Consider the following 21,860-nt stretch of genomic DNA (forward strand, 5'->3'; position numbering starts at 1 on the left):
TGGCCCTCCCGCTCAAGGATTCGCGGAACCAGGCAAGGTTGCCAAACTGCTCCTAAGCTCGGCTGCTCCTGACGGAGGAGGCTTGCATCTTACACAAGTCACTCTATCAATTCAGTTCAACCCACAGCAATGCGATTTCGAGTTCAGGTCAACGAACTTGCGTAAAATGAGACCGATGTTGATTTGGCAAAATAATAGCCCATCTACTAATTTTTGGTGGCTGTTTAACGGACCAGTGAGGTTTGATTTTGGGAATTTGCAATTTTTCAGGAAACGTAGCGGGAATATGAAAAAGAGAGAGGGAACTTTAGAGAGTTTCAGAGGTGGTTTAACAACCGAAGTTGCCTCAATTTCGTTCAAACTTGCCGACGTTTTAAAACTGCTGCGGAAAACGTGGGCGGGAAAAAGTGTGGATAAGAAATTTCAGTCTCAAGGAAATTCAGCATAGCACTGGTAAGGCTTACGTGTTGCAGATAATCCAGATAATCAAGTTCCAGTTATAAGCGGAACATTTTTTGAAGGTTCCACTTATATATGTGGGGCAGTGTTCGCGATAAAAGTAGACTGTATATGTGGAACAAAACTCCCGTTAAATTGTAAAGGTTTTTATGTAGAACACACATGTAACTGGAACACCATTCTACGTATTCTGGTGGGTGTTTCAATCTATGCAATGGCTTCTCTCCTCGACATCGCTGGCCGACAGGGGTGCCCAACTTGCTTGGTAGTTGAGCTATCCGATGGCTTTGCTGCTCAATGTCGCTGTCAGGCAGGAGTGACCAACTTCTATCTTGGTTGATTTTCTCGATTGCTGCTCGACCTCACTGCCTAACAGAGAGGCCAAGCGTGCTTGGAAGTTGAGTGCAATCACACTGCAGTTTTTTTTGGTGTGCTGGGGACACTGATACTGATTCAATCTCAAACAGCAATTAACTGCATTACAAGAGCGACAAACGTTTTCACCGTCGACATTACGGAGATAGTGTTAGGTATAGTGTTTAGTGTTTACGTGACCCCACATGTTAGCTGCTGCTGAAGCGTGCAGGGATTTCGTGAATAGCAGAATTAAATAATTAGAATTATGTTGATCAGGTAGAACGATCAGCAGCAGATAGTACACAGTATAAAAAAGTGAACAGTGCTTCAAAGTGAGCCTCAGTACGCAAGCTAACATTTAGACATGAATTATCTTCAGCTGGATATGACAAATATCACTGGCAGGGTTTATGTAGGTTTTTCCTCAAAAAGAAGAAATGTAGTCCATGGCAGAAGAGCAGTACAAAAAGAATGAAAGAATGTTTTCTTGGGGATGATTTTTCAATAGGGAGAACCCGTGGTTCAATGACTTGGGAAATAAAATAAACACCGGAAACCACCGCATTCAACTTCCGTCCCGCCCGACTACTTAAGCAGCCTCCTGACCCGGAATGCTTTCAGTGGACACGTCAGCTGGTCGTCCGTCAGAGCTGTGACCAACCCGTTCATGTTGTTCACGCAGGTTAGTAACAAATATTCCTCTGTCAAAACCTCTGACCGCTGTTTCGACCAGCTGGCGTGCCCTCGCAGCGTTTGTGCTTTCTGCGTGTACGTAAAAACGTTTGTGCTTTCTTTACTACTGCTTAGCGGAGATGTTGAAACCAATCCCAGCCCCAATACTGAACAGTTGCTGAGGGAGCTTCTTGACTGTCAAAAAACCATAGAGAAGCGATTAAATGCCATAGAGTCTTAGCTTGAGAGCGTGGAAGCGATAACAGCCAAATATTCAGATCTAGCAGCACACTGCGAGAACATGGAACGAACGATACAAAGTCTTGAAAAAAAGCTAGTAGGTTTAGCAGACAGAAGTAGACGAAACTACCTTATAGTTTTTGGCGTTGAAGAACATGCGGACGAAACACCTGACTCGCTAATGACTGTTCTAAATGAAGAAATATTTTTTAAATCCCTTGGTGTTCGAGTATCTTCCGTTGAAAGACTGCATAGAATGGGACGTAAGCAGGCAAACAACCACCGACCTATCATTCTGAAGTTGATAGACCATCGAGAAAAAACTAACGTGCTGCTTAACTGTCACAAGCTCAAGGGGCAAAGTATTTCAGTTTCAGAAGATTTTTCACCTGCGACTCGGCAGATTAGGAAGAAAATTTGCGACAGCACGGCCGAAGAAAGGAAAGCGGGTATAAAAGTAAAGCTTCTGTATGACAAAATTAAGGTTGACAAGCAAATATATCAGTGGGACAGCACCCGGATGGCAAAAGTACCAGTCAGACCGCATCCTGAAAGCCCTAAACAGCAATGACCTAATGCTCGTGTTAAAGAAAAACCGCAACTTCGGTGTCTAAACATTAATGCCCGCAGTATACTAAATAAAACCGTCGATTAGAAAGTATTGTAACCGCACACAAACCTCACGGTATAGTAATAACTGAAACCTGGCTACATAGTGGTGTCACGGACTCTGAAATAACACCCCACGGTTACAAAATTTACAGACACGACAGAGACTCCCGTGGCAGTGGCGTCGCAATACGCAATACTTTTCGAAGAGATGTTGAAAACTGTTAGGCTGCCTGATATTGCAGGAATTGAATGTGTAGTTGTGAAACTTTTTCTTAATGAATGTAATTTAATCATAGGACGATTTTATCGGGCGTCAGGCAGCGACAATGTCTTCTTCGAAAGCCTCAATGAGTTCTTGTGCGCTTGTAGGAACAAGCGCTGTAGTATGCTCCTTGCGGGAGACTTTAATGTTCCCTCCGTGAATTGGAATGATTTTCCTGAGCCCCTTTCAAGTGCTTCTGAGCCTTTCGTTGATATAGTAGTTCTACACAACCTTACACAACTTGTCAAAGAACCTACGCGTGTTCAAAACAATACACTGTCCATTCTGGACCCTTTTAATGGAGATGCCGCTGTTGTCCGCAAAAACCCGCAAGTTCAGGTTTTCGAAGGCATATCAGACCATAAAACTGTCTCCCTAACTTTGGAAGTGAACTTGTATATACAAACTGAAAAACTGGAAAGCACTGTTCCTAATTTCTTACGTGCCAGTGATACTGATATATTGGATGCACTAGATATTTCGTTTTCTACATTTCATGTCATGTGTGAATCAAATGAATATACTATTTGCTATCGCCATCTATGAACCGGCAACGGCACCAATATTTTCATTCTTTCTTTCCTTCTTTCCCTCACCCCTCTGGCTATATAATACCCCTTGATCCGAAAACAAACCGGCGTTCTTTGGCCTGGCTACGCTGTCTGATGCATCACCCGGGAGCGGCGTTCCCATTAACTACGCCTTTCCAAGAGTGGCGACGAGGCTGAAGCAAGGATATCGGGCCCAGAACAGCGCCAGACATGGGTGACAAGCTACCGGACTTCGATGAGGAAAAAGATAAGTGGCAAGCTTACCTGGTGAAAGCAGAAGCGTACTTTGAGGCCAATGAAATCTCTGCTGATGCAAAGAAGAGGGCTTTACTCGTAGCCGCCCTTGGTACAAAGACCGTTCAAGTTTTATGCAGTAAAGTAGCGCCAGCAAAAACAAGTTCGTTGAGCTACGACAAGGTAGTCGAGACCTTGAACAGCTACTATGATCCTACACCAAACGAAATAGCAGAAAGTTTCAAGTTCTTCAACCGCTATCAGAAAGAAGAAGAATCCGTGCAAGAATTTATTGTCGCTATACGACAAATAGCACAGAACTGCAATTTTTCGTCTATGCTAGACAGAATGATCAGAGACCGCATCGTGTGTGGCGTCAGATCAAAGAGTTTACAAAAGCAGCTTCTGGCAATAAAAGACCTGTCGCTAACGGAAGCAGAGGCTCTAGCGCTAGCTGCAGAAAGCGCCGAACTTGATTCGCGAGGCATAACCGGGGAGGCTCGGGATCCAAACGTGTTGAAGATAACTCATCGGCGCCAACCAGAGATACGAACACAACCACGAACGGAATGCCAGTGCTGCGGTAACTACGGCCACAAGACTGTAGTGTGTCGCGTTAACAGACGGCAATGTTTCAAATGCAGACGATACGGTCATCTAGCGAAGATGTGCTCAGTGGCTGACAGCGTTAACAGAACTGGTACCATGGAAGCACAGAAGCGGCAGGAATCGGAATACAGTGATAACAGTACATCGCAGATATGGTCCCTACGTACGGCGGCGCAGACAATGCTACCGCCCACTCAGAAAACATTCACATGGAACGGCGTTGACCTAAAAATGGATATTGATACAGGATCCCCAGTCTGCGTCATTTAAAAAGCTATTTATGACAAACATCGCAATGAATGGCCTCCGCTCGCGAAATCGCCGATAAAGTTATCGTGCTATCCCGGAAAGCTATGAGTGCTTGGCGTCATGAACATGGACGTGCGTTATCAAGCAACTACAGCGGAATGCAATCTGGAGGTGTTAAACTGCAAACGCCCCAGTCTTTGTGGCCGGGATTTATTGCAGAAACTGGAGGACACCGGAATGACTCTCCTGCACGTAAAAATGCAGACTAACATGGCCAGCACGGTTCCGCCAGCTGCCCATCAACCTGCCTGGGAAATGCTGAACAGCTATGCTGATCTTTTCAGCGAGAGCACCGGACTCTTGAAAGGCCCGCCAGCACGGATTCATCTCAAGAGCGGAGCAACCCCCAAGTTTTTCAAGGCAAGGAAGGTTCCTTTTGCGTACAAAGAAAAGGTTTCACAGGAGTTGGATAGGCTTACGGAAGCAGGGATAATATCGCCTGTTCCATATTCGGAATGGGCCACACCCATTGTTCCCGTCTTGAAGAAGGACGGCTCAGTGCGCCTTTGCGGATATTTTAAAGCCACACTAAATCCTGTGTGTGAGATTGAGCAATACCCGCTACCAGTTATTGACGACATGTTTGCCAATTTAGCGGGAGGAGAACGGTTCAGTGTGCTAGACCTGCGAGATGCCTATAGCCAGGTCGCGTTGGACGAGGAGTCGCGGAAACTGGCCGTCATTAACACTCAAAAAGGGCTATACTGCTACAATCGGCTACCATTTGGAATCTCTTCTGCGCCAGCAATCTTTCAGCGGAAAATTGAATCCGTGCTCCAAGGGTTAACCGGCGTGCAGGTCTATCTTGACGATGTGCTGATAGCTGACAAGAGCCAAGATGACTCAAACCTGAAAGCAGTACTGCAACGCTTCAGGGAAAATGGCATTAAGCTGCGCGCTGACAAATGTCGCTTCGCCGAGCAAGCAGTAACATATCTCGGTCACCGCATTGATAAAAACGGGTTGCACCCGGTTGAAAAGAACATCGATGCTATCAGACTAGCCCCTTCTCCGCGTAATGTTAGAGTTGAGTGCTTTTCTTGGGTTTATCACCTTCTACCATAAGTTTCTCCCTAACATGTCCACCTTACCTGCGCCTTTGTATAAGTTACTGACGAAAGGAGCCAGGTGGATGTGGAGTGATAACGAACAAGCAGCATTCCAACTGTCGAAAAAGGCTCTTTGCGCAGCCCCAGTGTTGACATATTTCAATCCAAAGCTCGAACTACTTTTGGAATGCGATGCCTCGCCTCACGGTGTGGGAGCGGCACTTTTCCATCGCATTAACGGGGAAATGAGGCCCATCGGATTTCGGTCCCGGACCTTAACTTCGGCCGAAAAGAAGTATTCTCAGATCGAACGTGAAGCGTTGGCTCTCGTTTTTGGTGTTTCACGTTTCCGGGACTACCTCCTTGACCGGGAGTTCACCCTGGTGTCGGATCATCGGCCACTGCTCGGCCTTCTACGAATGGATCGTCAGACCCCCATCATGGCCGCTGCGATAATTCAAAGATGGGCTCTTCTGCTGGGAGCGTACAAATACAAGCTGCTTTGCAAATCCGGTAAAACGATTGGTAACGCGGACACCCTAAGCCGTTTACCTCAAACTTTGCAGGAAACAGAGACCGCACCGGAAGGAGACGCAGAGTTTGTCCTCGCCATCACCCAGTGGGACCAGTCCGGCCATCACTATAGAGGAACTGCGGTCACTCACAGAAACGGACGTGGTACTAGCACTTGTCCGCAGGTACGTCCATGAGGGTTGGCCCAAAGCATGTTGCTCCGGTAACACTGAGATGTTGCATTACTACAAAAAGCGACATGATTTATCTGTTCAGGATGGCCTCCTACTGTGGGGACATAGTGTAGTAGTCCCCAAACAGGCGCGCGGTAGACTGCTGATGATATTGCACGAAGCACATCAGGGCGTCTGCACCATGAAGAAGGTAGCACGGTCCAAATTTTGGTGGCCGGAGATCGACCGGGATATTAGCCGAATAGCCGATGAAGGTAGAAACTGTGTCCAGGCTTTAGCAATGCCTCCAGCACGAGAGCCAGTAAACTGGCCAGCTACAGAAGAAAAATGGTCCCGATTGCACCTCGATTTCGCTGGACCTATCAGGGACAAAATGTTGCTAATCGTGGTTGATTCCGACAGCAAATGGATCGAGGCCATTCCACTCTCGCGTGCAACGTCAAGCAGCACGGTAAACGCGCTGCGTACGCTCTTCAGCCAGGTCGGACTACCGCGCACTGTAGTAACTGGTAACGGTACGCTCTTTACCGGGTCGGATTTCGCCGAATTCATGAACAGAAATGGCATTGCCCGCATTCGAACACCGCCCTACCACCCACCAAGCAATAGGCTGGCAGAACGCGCGGTCAGAACGGTTAAGGATGGGTTAAAGAAGATGCCTGGCGTGGATCTCTCAACCGCACTCGCACGAGTTTTGTGTCTATACCGGAATGCCCCAAGGCAGTCGAGCCTATCACCTTCAGAAGTACTGTTAGGTTATCGACTACGCACCAGACTTGACATGTGTTTTCCTCTCAGGAACAAACCTGTCCAGAGCAGAGCAGCTGCGCCAGCTTCGAACGACGCCAGCGGGAGTTTCGCTCCGGTGGACCATGTACTAGACCGTAACTACGGTGTTGGTGACAAGTGGACACCCGGAAAGGTGAAGTCAACAACAGGAGCTCGACTAGTCGCCGTCAAGACGGAGGATAATGTGGTGGTCCGTCGTCATGCTGACCAAATCCGCAAGCGCAACGTCGAGGGATCCAAACTCACGGGTACAGACAGCCCAGCAGCAGAACCAGTGGACCATCCGCTGGCTATTCAGAACAACGCATCCACGTCAGAGCCCGCAGATCCTGCTCCCCAAGAGACACAGCTGCGCAGGTCAACCCGGGTCAAGAAACCTGTGGATCGCTATGGTTATTAGGAGGAAGGGATGCTATCGCCATCTATGAACCGGCAACGGCACCAATCTTCTCATTCTTTCTTTCCTTCTTTCCCTCACCCCTCTGGCTATATAATACCCCTTGATCCGAAAACAAACCGGCGTTCTTTGGCCTGGCTACGCTGTCTGATGCATCACCCGGGAGCGGCGTTCCCATTGACTACGCCTTTCCAACAGTGGCGTTCCCATTGACTACGCCTTTTCAACACTGTTGATGACCTGTGGCGCTTCTTCAAACGTCTTGTTTTAGAATGTGTGCAAAAGTTTGTACCTGTGAAGCGAAAAGTGTTGCGGAAACGCAATCCTTGGGTAACAAAAGAAATAGCGATTAGAACAGAATGTAAAAAAGGCCAGAAAACAACACAAGCAACACCCAACTATTTTCACAAGTAACAGGTTAATTGTCTTACGTGTATTTCTAGCTGAAAAAATAAAAAAACAAAAGATTACTATCACAAAATAACGCTAAATAACTTTCATATCTCTTCCCCGGGGAAGTTCTGGCAGCACTTGTCGCCGAACACGAAAGTTGCACCTAAACTCTGTATCGATGATAATTTTATCACTGAGACTGCAGATATCGCAGATGCACTCAACCAGTACTTCTGCTCGGTGTTTACACATGATGACGGCATCAGCCCACACTTTCCAGGCTATGAACACCTTTTGCCACTGCCAATTGATAATGTCACGATTACTCAAGAAGGAGTGTTAGCACTTTTGCTTAATCTAGACACCAAAAAATCACCCGGAGCTGATGGAATACCGAACGCATTTCTTTTCCGGTATGCCAAGTGATGTTCAAGATATTTAACTCTAATAGTCACGGAATCACTGTCAAGTGCGGAACTCCCAGCCGAATGGAAGTACGCAAAGGTCGTTCCCATACCAAAAACAGAAAATCCGTTCATCCTAACGTCATACAGGCCAATTTCAATACTTTGCACATGCGCTAAATTGCTGGAACACATAATATTCAAACACATATCTGTCTTTCTGAACGACAACGCATTGATTGATGCAAGACAACGTGGGTTTAGAAAAGGGGTTTTCCCCGTAACTCAGCTCATAAAAAACAATTCACGATATAGCAGCTGTTTTAGATAAGCAAAGCCAAGTTGATGTATTATTCCTCGATTTCGAAAAAGCATTCGACCGTGTCTCTCAGTCCAAATTAATGCTTAAATTAAGGTCTATTCTAAAGAACAACACCTTAATTAACTGGATTCATGCATACCTGTCTTTACGGAAACTGCGTGTTCAAGTCAATGATGCAGCTTCTACCTCTGCAGACGTAAACTCGGGCATCCCACAAGGCTCAGTATTAGGTCCGCTCTTCTTTCTGATATTCATCAATGATATCATCAGTGACATATACGCGTCAAGATCAAGCTTATCGCAGACGATTGCATCATGTATCATGAAATAAGCAATTCAAACGACCAGGCAATTTTAAACACCTCTCTATCTAAAATACAAACTTGGTGCTCGAAATGGCAGATGGCCATTAACTTTAAGAAGACCGTTGCAATGACGATAACACGCAAAAAGAGCCCCTTAACTTTTGAATATAACATTAGCAGCCAGTGTTTATCTGTCATTTCCAGCTATAAGTACTTGGGAGTAATAATTACATCAGACCTTAGGTTGAATGAACATATAACACACATTTGTAATAAGGCAGTGAAGAAACTTGGCTATTTAAAACGTATGTTAGGAAACGCTTCACCTGAAGTTAAAATTCCGGCCTACAAAACATTTATGCGACTCATTCTAGAGTACGCCGCGAATATCTGTGATCCACATGCACAAAATAATATCACCAAACTTGAGAATGTGCAAAGACAATCAGCTAGGTTCATTTTTAACTCTTACAGCTGGCGCACATCCCCATCACTTCTTCTAGAAGCTGCAGAACTCGAAAGACTTGCATTCCGACGTTACCGGGATAGGATGCAATTTTTCTATTTACTCTATAATAATCAGTTGGGAACAGATAAAGGTGTATATATTCTACCAGCTAATCGCCGCTCCACAGGCCCATATCATACCAAAAAGGTTATAGATTATCCGTGCAGGACTAACGCTTTTAAAAATTCCTTTTTTCCGCCCAGTATTTGTGAATGGAATGCGTTACCCGCCGACACTATGGATTACCCAACTATTCCTTCATTCTTCTTGCGCACTTGCGCCCAATCCATAGTTACATGTGCCTCTCCTAGTAAAATAACCTCATCATGTAAATATTCTCCCGTGTTTTTGTTATGATTTACTCTTCAGTGTCTAGTATCTTGTTTGCTGTTCTTGCTTTTGTTCACTTGAACTGCCAACTCCTGCCAAAGGCCTGATAACAAGGCTGGCAGTACCTGTAAAATAAATGAATAGGCAACAGCAGGAGAAAAAAGTGCAAGGCTAAGTACACTGCTTATAGCAAGGAGAGATAAGAATGCCTTCCTGAACATACAGTGTCAAGCAGTTGAGGACAGCAGCCAATTAAGGAACACAAGAGCTCTGTATAAGACAATCAAAGATATCAAAGGAAGCTTCTGTGCTAAGCTGGGCGTGATAAAGGACAAACAAGGCAAGGACCTCACTGAAGCCTCAGAGATAAAGAAGAGGTGGCAGGAATACACAGAAGAACTGTACAAGAAGGACCCGGATGTGCAAACCCAACATAGGACGGTTGTGATTACTGATCTCGAGCCGGGCATCCTGAAGAGTGAAGTTGAATGGGCCTTAGCCAGCCTTGCTAAGAACAAAGCTAGCGGAATTGATGGTATTCCAGCTGAGTTGCTTCAAAACCTCAACCACGACGCTGTTAACACACTGCATACATTATGTCAAAAGATTTGGACAACCCTGCAGTGGCCACAGGATTGGAGGAGGTCAGTTTACATCCCCATTCCAAAGAAAGGCAGTGCCAAAGATTGTTCCAACTACCGCACGATCGCGCTTATTTCGCATGCTAGCAAGGTGATGTTAAAAATCCTGCAAGGTAGGCTGCAGCAGTATGTGGATCGGGAGCTTCCGGACGTGCAAGCTGGGTTTCGCAAGGGCAGAGGAACTAGAGACCAAATTGCCAACCTTCGCTGGATCATGGTAAAAGCAAGAGAGTTCCAGAAACCCATTTACTTCTGCTTTATTGATCATGCGAAAGCGTTTGACTGCGTAGATCACAGCAGATTGTGGCAAGCTCTCCAAGAGATGGGAGTTCCAATTCACCTCATCTGTCTCCTCAGGAACCTTTATGAAGGGCAAGAGGCCACAGTCAGAACTGGGCATGGTCTTACTGATTGGTTTCCGATTGAGAAAGGGGTGAGGCAAGGCTGCATACTGTCGCCCTGCCTATTTAACCTATATGCAGAGTGCATCATGAGGAAGGCCGGTCTGGACGAGTCTTCAGCTGGAGTGAAGATTGCTGGAAAACGTATCAACAACCTTAGAAATGCGGATGATACCACTTTAATGGCAGAAAGTGAAGTGGAACTCAAGAGACTTCTGATGCGCGTACAAGAAGAGAGTGAGAAGTTTGGGCTTAAACTGAACATTAAAAAGACGAAGATCATGGCGTCTTGCCCTATCAAGTCCTGGAGCATCAATGGACAAGAAGTGGAAGCTGTGACAGATTTTCTGTTCTTGGGCGCCAAGATTACCTCGGAAGGAGACTGCAGCCATGAAATTAGGAGACGCCTGCTTCTGGGAAAGAGAGCAATGGTTAGCCTTGACCGCCTAGTAAAGAGCAGAGACATTAGTGTGCCAACCAAGATCCGTATAACCCGTGCTATGGTCTTTCCAGTTGTGATGTATGGATGCGAGAGTTGGACTGTGAAAAAGGCTGACCGCCGAAGAATTGACGCGTTTGAATTGTGGTGCTGGCGAAGACTCTTAAGAGTTCCTTGGACTGCCAGAAGATCAAATCAGTCGATATTGTCGACCATAAACCCTGACTGCTCATTAGAGGGTCAAATTCTAAAGTTAAAGCTCAGCTACTTTGGTCATCTGATGAGAAGAGAGGAGTCGCTGGAGAAAGATTTGATGTTGGGAAAGGTTGAGGGTCGCCGGAGAAGGGGTAGACAGCGAACGCGATGGTTAGATGGCATTCTCGAGGCATTGCAGATGAAGCTATGTGATGTTAAGAAGATAGTGAGAGACCGGAAAGCGTGGCGTGACATGGTCCATAGGGTCACGAAGAGTCGGACACGACTGAACGCCTGAACTGAACTGAAGTACACTGCTGATGTACAGGCACCCATCAAACCTTACAGAAAGGCAAAATTAGGACAAATATACTGTCTCAAATCTGCGAATACAGAGGACTTGAACGGTGTTTCTATCGCTTCCTTGTGTGACCTATACAATTCAACCCCCAACGTCGGACAGAGTCTTTGAATAAAATAAATAAATTTGGCTTTTCATTGTTTTAAAAATTCCGGTACACTTCCTTGGGGCTGTTGTCTTGTATTTTCGTTTTCAGGTAATCACATTCTTCAGCCTGCGTAAGGTCAAGTAATAGTTTTTGAAAAAACTGTTTTTGAGAACGTCTGAGTTCAACTATAGTTTTGAACGTTTTCTTGAAAGACCAAAGCGTACAAATATTAGCAACCACAACCGTTATGTGTAGTGATGCACTCGAGTTCAAAATAATAAAAGCTGCACAAATGGTACCCTTTATTAAAAGCTATGCGGACACAAACATTTTAGTCATATGACTACAAATGCTTGCATGCGAATTATAACAAATATGAGTAAACAGTTTAACGAATGCAATCGTAAATGTTCGTGACCTCCGCGAATTGCAAGAACGAAGAGGTGACACCAGGAATAAGCCTTGAAATGGGCTTTTCACTGTAATGTGTGCATATTTTTATAATAAAAAAAAATTATCGTTCGCCTACAATATTTATTTTGCAAAGCAATAAAGCGATATTTAAAGTGTGATTCGTTATTTCAAGAAATGAGATGCGATATCATAAAAGGCACCATGCAAACTGGGATCATGGCTTAACCATGAGGGGAGGTACGACTGGAAGAATAACATGAGGAAACATGGAAATTAGGAAACAGTTGGAATAATATGTACTGGCTTGCTGTTTTATGATACAGAAGTAGAGTGAATAGTGGCAGGAACAATAAATGGGATGCGAACAGTGTCTGTGTTCTTGTTCTTTCTTGTTCCTGTCACTGATGCGCTGTATACTTCTGAACCAGTAGGCGGCATGAAGATTTTAAAGCAGCTGTTCTTGAAAGAATGTGAGTAAGAATACAAACATGTGTATGATACTAAAGTTGGTCACAAGTTATGTCCCAAGTATCAGTTGATTAATGGAGCACTTTCAAAGATTTCTCATTACAAACAATTTATTCACGGTTGTCACATGAGCATTAAAGGTTGCTACAATCCCGAGCAAAAACTGGTCTTGCAAACTAATCTGTAAACCAAGTTGGCTGGTTTGTGGGGTTTAACGTCCCAAAGCAACTCAGGCTATGAGAGACGCCGTAGTGGAGGACTCCGGAACTTTCGACCACCTGGGGTTCTTTAACGTGCGCTGATATCGCACAGCACACGGACGCCTTGCTTTTCGCCGCCACCGAAAAGCTGCCGCCGAGGCCGGGATTCGATCCCGCGTCCTTGGGAACAGTAGTCGAGCGCCGTAACCACTGCGCCACCCCGGCGGGGGTGTAAACCAAGTTGTTTATGTTAAAAGAAAAAGTGGACTGCAAGAACTGCTCACATAGGTTTTTTGTTGGTGTCCATTTTGTGGCTCATAAAGGAATCAGTACTTTACAGTCAGCATATCAATGCTTGTAGACCTTGAATAAATAAAGCATTTAACTTGGCAACAAAACTTTGAGATTAGCTTTCACAGCAATATCTGAGTGCCACGTAAAGGTTTCGTAATCGGCGCGCACTTTTACCTCCAAAACAGCTTCCCCAAAACAAACTTCAGTTTTAAAGTCATGAGACATCCCTCAATTCGCTGACTTTCAGAGTACAAGGTTCGAAACAACGCAAAAGGTTGACGAAAACCATTGGGGCATGTCAGGCCGAGGATGAAGTGCGTGGTCAAAGAAAAGAACAAAGCTTGTTCAATACTAGTTCCCGTTTAAAAGCGAACAGTATGTCTCCCACACATAACTGAGTTCTTCCTCTGTCACAGAAATACCCGATCCAGGTGAAGTGCCATAATCTGCATTTGGTCCCTTCAACGAAAAAAATAATAACGTTTCTTTATTGTAGTTCTAATGATAAAATAAGCATGTCAATTACCAGCATTATTTGTGACACCTAAGTGCTGCTTTATATATTATACAAGTCAGTAAACTCATATAAACGTCTCTCGTACATGAAACAGATATTGAGTTCATATATATGCATTGCACTTCTATAAAGAAAGTTGCTTGACACTACTGAATTTAAGCAATAAGAATCAAATAAATATTAGTGGTAGAGGATGGGTGTTTATGCATTGCATGCTTTAGTAACGCACTGTGCCAGCCACATGGAAGGGTACACAATGCAAAGTAATATTCGTGACATTATCATTTGTATGAACCTATTTGCGCGTTTTGCATTCATTTGAAACATTCAATAGCATTATTTAATTTAATACCTTTGTGATCAGATGGAACGAAGCTCTTCTGGGCAAAGGTAGTTATCAGAAAGAAGTTTTCAAGCTGTAGCTTTTGCTTCCCTTCGATGAGCTGCCCTTCCATTAAGTCAACTGTAGTCGCGAAACGATGTTTTGGCTCAAAAGCAAGCTGATATCGAACAATAACCATGAACAGCAATGAACTAATTTCTGAAACCTTTGTTCTGTACTGGAAATATTTATTAGTCGTGTTTAGGACACGTCTCCATCTGGCCAACAAAATTTGATAAGTTGATATTGAAATATATTACTGACAAAGCACATTTCACTCTTCTCCGTCATTCTCCACACACTTATTTTCTGAAGATTTCCTGGAGGATGCGACTGCCTTTATTGCGTGTTTTGGCACTGTTCACCCCTTTAAAATCACCTACATCCTTATCATGCCAATAGTCACCTGCAGTGAACCTTGTCATTTTTTATATTTTTGCTTTGTCCCGGAAACCAGCCTAGTCAGGCAGCCTAATTTATGTCTGAAATGCGCTGTTTATGTGTTCCACCATTCTTTTGATATCAGAAGATTTAAGATAGCTTTTCCTAATTTGGCAGTTTCTGCCCAAAGCGTCAATACATTTTTAGAAAGAAAAGTCTTTCTTCAGATAACATTTTTCTCCATTGTTACAGCACGCGGTTAGTCGCAGCAGAGATCAATGCGTTCTCATTTGACTTATAGCAGCTGACTATAATATATCATGATCTGGAGTTTCGTTTTTTCAATGCTGGATATGTATCTCGACAGAATTTTAAACACTCTTTCAAAACACATAAAACAAACAGTAGAAGAAGAATAAGCACTTCATTGCATAAATTACTTATCTATATAGACAATACCATTACCCATGTTACACTATTAAGGTGTTACCTATTTGCGTTATACCTGCATACTCCTTCAATCCAAACTTCTGTATAGCTCCTTCCAAACATGTTGTGAATAAGAGCAAGCAGGTGATAGGCATGAGAGTGAATGGCAATGAGCACAAGAAAAGAAGCCCCCAAAAATAAAAATGAGCCTCGACATAAAGTTACCGCCCTGAAGGGAAACGTTCATTTGACTGGGCTCGACACCGCACGCTGCAACATGCTCAACCCTCTGCTGACATTACAGGTTCTGCTACTCTGGATGCCTGCTGCTGAACGCCCCTTTTCTCAAGCCCCGTCACCCGCCCGCGGCGGGGAGTGCGTGGTCAGTGACCGTGTGCTCAGCGCCGTTGTGGATGACACTCCGAACTTAGCCCGGATACTGTTGCTCCCCTAGCAACATAGCCCTTCATCGACGTCATCGGTCACCGGACCCACCCACGCAGCATATATACCGCGATCTGCCGCCGGTCATCTGGGGCTCGACACCGCACGCTGCAACATGCTCAACTCTGCTGACATTACAGGTTCTGCTACTCTGGATGCCTGCTGCTGAACGCCCCTTTTCTCAAGCCCCGTCACCCGCCCGCGGCGGGGAGTGCGTGGTCAGTGACCGTGTGCTCAGCGCCGTTGTGGATGACACTCCGAACTTAGCCCGGATACTGTTGCTCCCCTAGCAACATAGCCCTTCATCGACGTCATCGGTCACCGGACCCACCCACGCAGCATATATACCGCGATCTGCCGCCGGTCATCTGGGGCTCGACACCGCACGCTGCAACATGCTCAACCCTCTGCTGACATTACAGGTTGGTTATATGAACAATTGCAGTGGATGTAAAACTAGCAACCGTTGTCTTGTAGCGGTGTCTTGCCCCCATGTGATCAAGTGGCGTAGCGCTGTGCGAATGTGCTGCGACTGTATATCCTTCCACCTGTTGTCCCAAATATTGCTGTATCTATCAGGGGACGTTGAGCTCAACCCAGGCCCGCCAACATCACTCGGCGATCCGTCTGTTCTAAACGCACTCAAACGCCTCGAGGACGCGCAATCCGTCATATCTGCTGAACTAAAAGAACTTAAGGCTACGCAAGACAACCACGGAAAGTTAATATCGGAGCTAAACAACCGCATTTCTTTGTTGGAATTCGCTCACAAAAATGACCCAAACGATGTGAAAATAGACGAAACCAACATAATAAAACGCGAGCTTGCAGTTCTTCATGCCGCCAATATCGATGCAAACAATCGCATGCGCAGGAACAACTTACTTTTTTTCGGCCTTAAAGACGTCGAAAAGGAAACTTGGGAAGAGTCGGAAACAAAAGTTCGAGACCTGTGCTCCACTGAGCTCGATGTTCATCTGGACGCAGGATGTATAGAACGCGCACATCGACTAGGATCATTCTGCTCAGACAAACAGCGGCCAATCATCATTAGGCTAGTGCATTTCAAGACCAAGGAAAACATCCTGGCGTGTGGGCCTAAACTGAAAGACACGCCATACGCAATCAGAGAAGATTTTGCCCCTGAAACACGTCTTGCTCGCTCCAAACTTCTGAAGTTTATTCGCCCTCAAAAATGCGCCTTCAAACTGCGACTTGATAAATTGTACGCTGGAAAAAAGTGTTATACTTACAACCATGTTACTGACTCGGTTATCGAATGCACTGTACGTGTTTTCAACGCCGATGTTAGCGAATGACGCGAATCATGCTCCCAACAGACGTCCTTCATCATACCTCGACATCCAAATCGCATTCACCAACATAAGAAGCCTTATTCCAAAGTGTGACCAGCTCCTTAGCTTTGTTGACGACATTGAAGCTCACATTATCATTCTAACCGAAACGTGGTTAACTAAAGAAGTCCTTGATAACGAATTGCTTCCCACTAATCTGAACTTCACCATTTATCGTCGATATCGCAGTGGCCGTCGTGGGGGTGGCGTACTCATAGCTGTAAGAAATACACTATCATCATCCTTAGTTTGCCACGACGACGTACTCGAACTATCGTGGATTTGTGTCCATACTTCAACTGCGAAAGCTGTATTTGGCATTTGTTACAGGCCACCCGATCATAGTCCATCTTTTGGCAACTCACTGTACAATAGCCTAACATATATCAGGGACAATTACTTCCCCAACTCACCTATTTTTCTATTTGGCGACTTTAATTTTCCCCAGATTAACTGGCCTCTACTCAGCGTACCTGGCAATTCAAAATCCAGTGAGCCCAAGCAATTTCTCGATCTAACTCTTGATTTCAATCTTCATCAGTCCATATCACTTCCGACGAGAGGGAATAATACTCTTGATCTTTTACTGACGAGCAGTCCTGACGACATTAAAAACGTAACGATTCTCCCTGGAATCAGTGACCACGCTCTCCTACACATTTCCATATCACTGCTACTAAAAGTAAGATCAGCATCTCAAAAGATATTCTTCAACTATAAAAAGGGGAACTTTGAATCTATGAATAACGAACTTGCACTGTTTCACGCGTACTTTCTCGAGTCCTACTTGTCGAGAACGGTCAATCACAACTGGGAATTACATAAAACAACATTAATAAACCTAAGAAACAAATACATCCCTAAAATAAATATAAAATCCGATCATACCAATGAGTGGTTTACCGTAAGTCTGAAACATCTCCTAAACAGGAAAAAACGCCTTTATCGATCAGCAAAGTCATCTAACTGCCGTGCTAAGTGGGACCGATATCACCAGTCTGCAAAAACATACATTGAAAGCGCAGCTGCCGCAAAGCATAAATTCTTTTCAGTCGATCTACTTGGAATCTTGCAATCGAACCCCAACAAATTCTGGCGTATTCTGTCCCCCAGGTCTCGGCCGAACCAAATAGCCCTCATGGGAACTGATGGTGAACCAGTGGAATCAGAACAGTGTGCCGCCGTCTTGAACCGTTATTTCGTTTCGGTTTTCACCCCCGCACACAACTGTTCGACCCAGCCTCCATCAGAGTCGCCACCAGTCACAATGCCTGAGATTCAGATTAATGCAAACGGTATCAGTAACCTCATTGATTCTCTAAAATTGTCTTCATCGGCAGGCTCTGACCATATCAATAGCAAACTACTGAAAAACACATCGGAAACCTCGTCACAGATATTACAATTAATCTTCACCCAGTCTTTCCAACCGGAGGAAATACCGGACAATTGGAAAATCGCTCAAATCATTCCAGTCTTCAAAACAGGTGACCGCAAATCAGCATCCAACTACCGTCCTATCTCTCTAACCAGTGTCCCATCCAAACTTCTTGAACACATTATATCCACGAACCTAATGGCACACCTCGAATCTAACGGCTTCTTTTATCCTCAACAGCATGGTTTTAGAAAACATCTCTCATGTGAAACACAGCTTGCTGAGTTCATACATGACTTACTAGAATCCATGGACAATAACCTTCAAATAGATGCTATATTCCTCGATTACCCCAAAGCATTTGATCGCGTTCCCCACAGTCATTTACTTCAGAAAATCTCATCCCTAGGAATTCCCGCCAACCTAATCCGCTGGATTAAAAATTTTCTTTCAGGACGCAAGCAGTTCACTTCCGCAAATGATAGTCACTCACCTCTCACCAATGTAACATCGGGAGTCCCACAAGGCGCCGGACTGTCACCGCTACTATTCCTAATTTACATTAACGATCTCCCTTGTAATATAAAATCAAAATTACGTCTTTTTGCGGATGACTGCGTCATATACAGAGAGATTAGGGCGACCAACGACTCATGTTTGCTTCAATCTGATCTTAATACACTCGCCTCTTGGTCTAATAAATTCCTCCTTCCTTTAAACATTAGCAAGTGTAAATCCATGACTTTCACGAGGAAACACACTGTGAATCAGCATCAATATAGTATTGGCTTGCTTTTCATTACCCCCGCATTATCCTACAGATATCTTGGCCTCCACCTAACACCATCACTATCATGGGTAACCCACATTCAAAACATTTGGGCAGAAGCCTCACGTACACTCGGTTATCTGCGACGTAACTTGAAGGCCGCATCCCCGGAAATAAAGCAACTAGCCTATATAACTTTCATTCGCCCAAAACTAGAATATGCGTCCTCCGTTTGGCATCCATCACAAGCGTATCTCGCCACTGACCTTGAAGCCGTACAGAATCGCGCCATCCGATTTATAACATCTTGCTATTCAAAGAAAACCAGTGTCACAGCCCTGAGACAATCCATCGCCATTCCATCGCTCATGTCATGCCGTATCATATCTCGCCTATGTCTTCTACATCACTTATATTATCATCCCCGTACGAGACATGCAAAGCTACAGCCCCCCCACAGGACATCTAGCCGCCTAAACCATAATCATAGCAGTGCACGTATCTACTGTCGCACCTTAGCATTAAATTCTTCATTTTTTCCGGACGCAATAGTTCTGTGGAACGCCCTGCCAAACAACATCGTGTCATGCACCGATCGCAAATCATTCAGGATAAAATTAAACGACCATCTTTCGTAAAGAAATCGCTGATGACGTCGGCTGAATTGTGGGCGCGCGGGGGAGGCAGCGCTTAGGTAAGGCAGGCAGGCAGGCAGGCAGGCAGGCAGGCAGGCAGGCAGGCAGGCAGGCAGGCAGGCAGGCAGGCAGGCAGGCAGGCAGGCAGGCAGGCAGGCAGGCAGGCAGGCAGGCAGGCAGGCAGGCAGGCAGGCAGGCAGGCAGGCAGGCAGGCAGGCAGGCAGGCAGGCAGGCAGGCAGGCAGGCAGGCAGGCAGGCAGGCAGGCAGGCAGGCAGGCAGGCAGGCAGGCAGGCAGGCAGGCAGGCAGGCAGGCAGGCAGGCAGGCAGGCAGGCAGGCAGGCAGGCAGGCAGGCAGGCAGGCAGGCAGGCAGGCAGGCAGGCAGGCAGGCAGGCAGGCAGGCAGGCAGGCAGGCAGGCAGGCAGGCAGGCAGGCAGGCAGGCAGGCAGGCAGGCAGGCAGGCAGGCAGGCAGGCAGGCAGGCAGGCAGGCAGGCAGGCAGGCAGGCAGGCAGGCAGGCAGGCAGGCAGGCAGGCAGGCAGGCAGGCAGGCAGGCAGGCAGGCAGGCAGGCAGGCAGGCAGGCAGGCAGGCAGGCAGGCAGGCAGGCAGGCAGGCAGGCAGGCAGGCAGGCAGGCAGGCAGGCAGGCAGGCAGGCAGGCAGGCAGGCAGGCAGGCAGGCAGGCAGGCAGGCAGGCAGGCAGGCAGGCAGGCAGGCAGGCAGGCAGGCAGGCAGGCAGGCAGGCAGGCAGGCAGGCAGGCAGGCAGGCAGGCAGGCAGGCAGGCAGGCAGGCAGGCAGGCAGGCAGGCAGGCAGGCAGGCAGGCAGGCAGGCAGGCAGGCAGGCAGGCAGGCAGGCAGGCAGGCAGGCAGGCAGGCAGGCAGGCAGGCAGGCAGGCAGGCAGGCAGGCAGGCAGGCAGGCAGGCAGGCAGGCAGGCAGGCAGGCAGGCAGGCAGGCAGGCAGGCAGGCAGGCAGGCAGGCAGGCAGGCAGGCAGGCAGGCAGGCAGGCAGGCAGGCAGGCAGGCAGGCAGGCAGGCAGGCAGGCAGGCAGGCAGGCAGGCAGGCAGGCAGGCAGGCAGGCAGGCAGGCAGGCAGGCAGGCAGGCAGGCAGGCAGGCAGGCAGGCAGGCAGGCAGGCAGGCAGGCAGGCAGGCAGGCAGGCAGGCAGGCAGGCAGGCAGGCAGGCAGGCAGGCAGGCAGGCAGGCAGGCAGGCAGGCAGGCAGGCAGGCAGGCAGGCAGGCAGGCAGGCAGGCAGGCAGGCAGGCAGGCAGGCAGGCAGGCAGGCAGGCAGGCAGGCAGGCAGGCAGGCAGGCAGGCAGGCAGGCAGGCAGGCAGGCAGGCAGGCGGGCAGGCGGGCAGGCGGGCAGGCGGGCAGGCGGGCAGGCAGGCAGGCGGGCAGGCGGGCGGGCGGGCGGGCGGGCGGGCGGGCGGGCGGGCAGGCAGGCAGGCAGGCAGGCAGGCAGGCAGGCAGGCAGGCAGGCAGGCAAGCAGGCGGGTAGGTGGGTAGGTAGGTAGGCAGGCAGGTAGGCAGGCAGGTAGGTAGGTAGGTGGGCGGGCAGGCGGGCAGGCGGGTAGGCAGGCAGGCAGGCGGGTAGGTAGGTAGGTAGGTAGGTAGGTAGGTAGGTAGGTAGGTAGGTAGGTAGGTAGGTAGGTAGGTAGGTGGGTAGGTAGGTAGGTGGGTAGGTAGGTAGGTAGGTAGGTAAGTAGGTAGGTAGGTAGGCGGGCGGGCAGGTAGGTAGGTAGGTAGGTAGGCAGCCGGGTAGGTAGGCGGGTAGGCGGGTAGGTAGGCGGGTAGGCGGGTAGGCAGGTAGGTAGGTAGGTAGGTAGGTAGGTAGGTAGGTAGGTAGGTAGGCAGGCAGGCAGGTGGGTAGGCTGGCAGGCGGCAGGCAGGTGGGTAGGTAGGCGGGGAGGCGGGTAGGTAGGTAGGTAGGTAGGTAGGTAGGTAGGTAGGTAGGTAGGTAGGCAGATAGACAGACAGACAGACAGACATACATACATACATACATACATACATACATACATACATACATACATACATACATACATACATACATACATACATACATACATACATACATACATACATACATACATACATACATACATACATACATACATACATATATGCAGACAGACAGACCCACCCATAACCACCCTCCCATCCATCCATCCACCCACCCACCCACCCATCTATTCATTCATCGATCCATCCATCCAGGTAGCTAGGTAGGTAGGTAGGTAGGCGGGCAGGCAGGTAGGTAGGCAGGCAGGTAGGCAGGCAGGTAGGTAGGTAGGTAGGGGAGTAGGTAGGCAGGTAGGTAGGTAGGCAGGTAGGTAGGTAGGTAGGTAGGCAGGTAGGCAGGCAGGCAGATATACATACATACATACATACATACATACATACATACATACATACATACATACATACATACATACATACATACATACATACATACATACATACATACATACATACATACATACATACATACATACATACAGACCCATAACCACCCACCCATCCATCCATCCAGCCACCCACCCACCCATCCATTCATTCATC

The 21,860-nt window shown here is 47.2% G+C and overlaps 1 protein-coding gene across 1 annotated transcript; it reads left to right on the forward strand.

The window, feature by feature from the left end:
• The first annotated feature begins 3,256 nt into the window (after nucleotides 1–3,256).
• Nucleotides 3,257–8,481, forward strand: LOC146180222 (uncharacterized). The gene is made up of 3 exons (XM_084579436.1): nucleotides 3,257–4,665; nucleotides 5,921–6,052; nucleotides 6,860–8,481. The coding sequence occupies exons 1-3, from the start codon at nucleotides 4,366–4,368 to the stop codon at nucleotides 6,947–6,949; spliced, it is 522 nt and encodes a 173-aa protein (XP_084435562.1). The 5' UTR covers nucleotides 3,257–4,365; the 3' UTR covers nucleotides 6,950–8,481.
• Nucleotides 8,482–21,860: the final 13,379 nt, after the last annotated feature.

This window comes from Amblyomma maculatum, chromosome 9, assembly GCF_055883805.1.
Source record: "Amblyomma maculatum isolate TAMU_Amacu chromosome 9, ASM5588380v1, whole genome shotgun sequence".
Lineage (NCBI taxonomy): Eukaryota > Metazoa > Arthropoda > Arachnida > Ixodida > Ixodidae > Amblyomma > Amblyomma maculatum.